Source organism: Besnoitia besnoiti (genome assembly GCF_002563875.1).
Source record: "Besnoitia besnoiti strain Bb-Ger1 chromosome Unknown contig00225, whole genome shotgun sequence".
Lineage (NCBI taxonomy): Eukaryota > Apicomplexa > Conoidasida > Eucoccidiorida > Sarcocystidae > Besnoitia > Besnoitia besnoiti.
Genome location: NW_021704080.1, coordinates 1 through 4,218, shown reverse-complemented (window position 1 = coordinate 4,218; position 4,218 = coordinate 1). Strand labels below are relative to the sequence as shown.

At 37.8% G+C, this 4,218-nt stretch overlaps 1 protein-coding gene across 1 annotated transcript; it reads left to right on the top strand.

Annotated features, from left to right (window-relative positions):
• Nucleotides 1-1,788: 1,788 nt before the first annotated feature.
• On the top strand, nt 1,789-2,868 carry BESB_042570 (cytochrome b; the record flags this gene model as incomplete). Its single annotated transcript, XM_029362738.1, has 1 exon — nt 1,789-2,868. One exon carries the CDS (start codon nt 1,789-1,791, stop codon nt 2,866-2,868), a length of 1,080 nt encoding a protein of 359 aa, XP_029214625.1.
• Between the last annotated feature and the right edge of the window lie 1,350 nt (nt 2,869-4,218).

Genomic DNA, 4,218 nt, shown 5'->3' with positions numbered 1-4,218 from the left:
TATCAACACTATTCTGGTTCTTCGGACATCCAGAGGTATACATTCTAATTTTACCTGCTTTTGTGTAGTCTCGCAGACATTATCTATGTATGCTGCTAGATCTGTCTTCGGTGGACAATCTATGATCTTAGCTATGGGTTGTATTTCTATTCTAGGTTCCTTAGTATGGGCACATCATATGATGACAGTCGGTCTAGAGGTAGATACCAGAGCTTATTTCTCTGCTATGACTATTATGATTGCAATTCCTACCGGGTACTAAGATTTTCAACTGGTTAGGTACCTATATGGCTAGCCATACAACTACAAGAACTGTAGATCTATGGGCTGCTCTTAGTTTTATCCTATTGTTTACTCTAGGTGGTACTACAGGTGTAGTTATGGGTAACGCTGGTATGGATATTGCCCTACATGATACATACTATATTGTAGCTCATTTCCATTTCGTATTATCTCTTGGTGCAGTACTAGCTACTATATGTGGCTTTATCTTCTATAGCAGAGATATGTTCGGAGATACTGTAAATCTATTCCATGTAAATACCGGTGCTTCTCCATATTTAAGCATCTGGTTTGTAGTCTTCTTAGGTAGTATCTTATTAATTTTCATCCCTATGCATATACTTGGTTTCAACGTTATGCCAAGAAGGATACCAGATTACCCTGATTATCTTTGTTATATTAATACATGGTGTTCAATTGGTTCTATATCCACAATAGTTATCATCTTAACTATGCTCTGCTAATGCACTTAACATGATGGTCATGAAAAGCACAAGAGAACTTGGATCCGGTAAACAAAGACCTTCAAGATCTAAACCAGTAGTCCAACTCGTAGTATATACTCCCAGAAAAAGGTAGTTTATATCAACCTAGGAATCCCATTTTAGTAAGTGTAACATGGAGTCTAGCTTCAGTTGTTATCTGATTGGTATTGCATGCCTGGTGACTTAGAATATGATTCTTATTAATGGGAGCACAGTTCCCTGGGTATCCAATCCAGTGCTCTGCCTTGGGCATTGAAACTAACCCACAGTTCAACCCTGTATTATAAAATCCAGTAGACTCATGTCCTTGTCGTTTATATAAATCTATTAATGCTTGTCAAGTTCCTTGTATCTAGTTAGCTCACTGCGTACTTAGGATCAGACCAAAAGAGTTCACTAATGGTACTAGAAAATAGGAGATCGCGTTAGTTCTTGGGAAAACGACTTCCGAACCACCAATATATATTGGTACAAAGAAGTTACCATATCCTCCGTACAAAGCAGGCATTAAGAACATAAAGATCATAGCTAGGCCATGTATCGTTATTATCACATTATAAGTAGCTATCGTCTCTGTACAAATGATCCGCGATCCAGAACTGTATAACTCAAATCGAATAAACAAAGACATTATAGTTCTAGAATACTGAAGATGACTCCGGTTATGAGATACAGACAACCAAGTTCTTTATGATTGCAGTACACCACCACCCCACTGGACTGCTTAAGACAGCTAAAAGTGTTGGATTTCAATATCACGGTAATCATGTTTGCTTGGAAGCTGGAAGACGGAATCGTTATTAAGCGCCAGGTAGTCCTGGACACTGAATCCATGAGCGTGAACATTGGATGTCACCATGGTTATAGTTACGGTACATATATAAAATCTACAGTACGATTTGAGATTTGTTACGTGACGAGCGGTGTGTTTAAGACTAGTTTACATGCGCTCATTTTAATATGTAGTTATTTAACGAAGTTCTATTGTGCTAGCATGGTTTCGAGAACACACCAAATTTCCATGAGTCTATTCCGGGCACACCTCGTCTTTTATCGGTGTGCTCTCAATCTAAATTCATCTTATAACTTTGGTTTCTTAGTTGCAATTACCTTTGTACTCCAAATAATTACAGGTATCACTTTAGCGTTCCGATATACTTCTGAAGCATCTTGTGCATTTGCTAGTGTTCAACATCTAGTTAGAGAGGTAGCAGCAGGATGGGAATTTAGGATGTTGCATGCAACAACTGCTTCTTTCGTCTTCTTGTGTATCTTAATACACATGTCTCGAGGTATGTATAACTCCAGCTATAGTTATTTAACTACTGCTTGGATGTCTGGTTTAGTTTTATATCTACTTACTATAGCCACTGCTTTCCTCGGTTATGTACTACCATGGGGACAGATGAGTTTCTGGGGTGCTACAGTCATTACTAATCTCCTTTCTCCAATACCATATTTAGTACCTTGGTTACTCGGTGGATACTATGTATCTGATGTAACATTAAAACGATTCTTTGTATTGCACTTTATATTACCTTTTGTAGGTTGCATTCTAATTGTATTACACATCTTCTATTTACATTTAAATGGTTCTAGTAACCCTGCAGGTATTGATTCCGCACTTAAAGTAGCCTTCTATCCTCATATGTTAATGACCGATGCTAAATGTCTATCCTATCTAATTGGTTTAATTTTCTTACAAACGGCTTTTGGTTTGATTGAATTATCGCACCCAGATAACTCCATACCAGTGAACCGGTTTGTAACTCCGCTTCATATCGTACCTGAATGGTACTTTTTAGCATATTATGCGGTGTTAAAAGTAATCCCATCCAAAACCGGTGGTTTGTTAGTATTTATGTCCTCTCTCATTAACTTAGCTCTTTTATCTGAAATTCGAGCTTTGAATACTCGAATGTTGATACGACAACATTTTATGACTCGAAATGTAGTCAGTGGATGGGTAATTATTTGGGTATACAGTATGATCTTCTTGATTATTATTGGTAGTGCTATTCCACAAGCGACTTATATCTTATATGGTAGATTAGCTACTATCGTATATCTTACTACCGGATTGGTTCTATGCTTATACTAAATCAATAGTTATAATGACTACAGCTTCCAAGCAAACATGATTACCGTGATATTGAAATCCAACACTTTTAGCTGTCTTAAGCAGTCCAGTGGGGTGGTGGTGGTGTACTGCAATCATAAAGAACTTGGTTGTCTGTATCTCATAACCGGAGTCATCTTCAGTATTCTAGGAACTATAATGTCTTTGTTTATTCGATTTGAGTGAACACATAAGATCATCGATTTAACGGTATGCTCCTGAAAGTAACGGTACAAGCTGTAAACAAGGACTCCTTAACTTAAACTGAGGAGTCAAGTAGGTACAAACCGTACAAGGATTAATTATGTCCATCTGTGCATCTAAGTTGAGACTATCGGTTATATATTTTAGACGCTAACTTCCCGGCTAAACTTTGACTTATTAAACCAGCCTGGGATCATAAAAGTACTATGTATGGTAAGATTGAGTGGACTATCGAATGAAACAATGTGCTCCAACGCTAGTCTAAGTCTCTAACATACCTTTTACCTACAACTGTACGGAACGTAACAAACCTCCAGGCAAAGAACTTGGTATTCTGTTCTAATTCCCGTGGTAAACACAGTCAACGAATGGCGGAAGGAGCATTCATATGTTATGCAGTGTCTTAGGAGAGATACTCTAGATTTAGCATTCATCTACAGCTACGGTAACTGTTGTGTTTAAATAGCGGTTAACCTTTCCTTTTCCTTACGTACTCAGGGCATGCAATACCAATCAGATAACAACTGAAGCTAGACTCCATGTTACACTTACTAAAATGGGATTCCTAGGTTGATATAAACTACCTTTTTCTGGGGAGTATATACTACGAGTTGGACTACTGGTTTAGATCTTGAAGGTCTTTGTTTACCGGATCCAAGTTCTCTTGTGCTTTTCATGACCATCATGTTAAGTGCATTAAGTATAGTGGTATCCAGCGTATATTTGAAAAACCAACATTTGTATACAAGCTGTACGAATATCATGACATTCACTTTGGTAGTCGCCTTCTTAATGTTAGTCTGTACGGAATACACGGATCGGATTCTTGTTGGCCTGGCACCTGTTTAGTAACTGGATGAACGCTTTTTACGCCTGGTATGCATGGATAATACTCGACTCTTCTATAGTTTAACCGCTACTGCTGGGACTGTATATTATGTACTTACGGTAGTACTATCAAGCCTCTTCTTCAAATAGATTTCATGGAAAACCTAAAATTCGCATGTTTGATTGACATTTAGCCGCTAATATACAATCATCCAAGATATATTTATCTATCGCAGGTTCGGTCTAATGTCCCGTTATACTATATAGATCACATGGCTTCTGGTACTTTGAGATCATGCT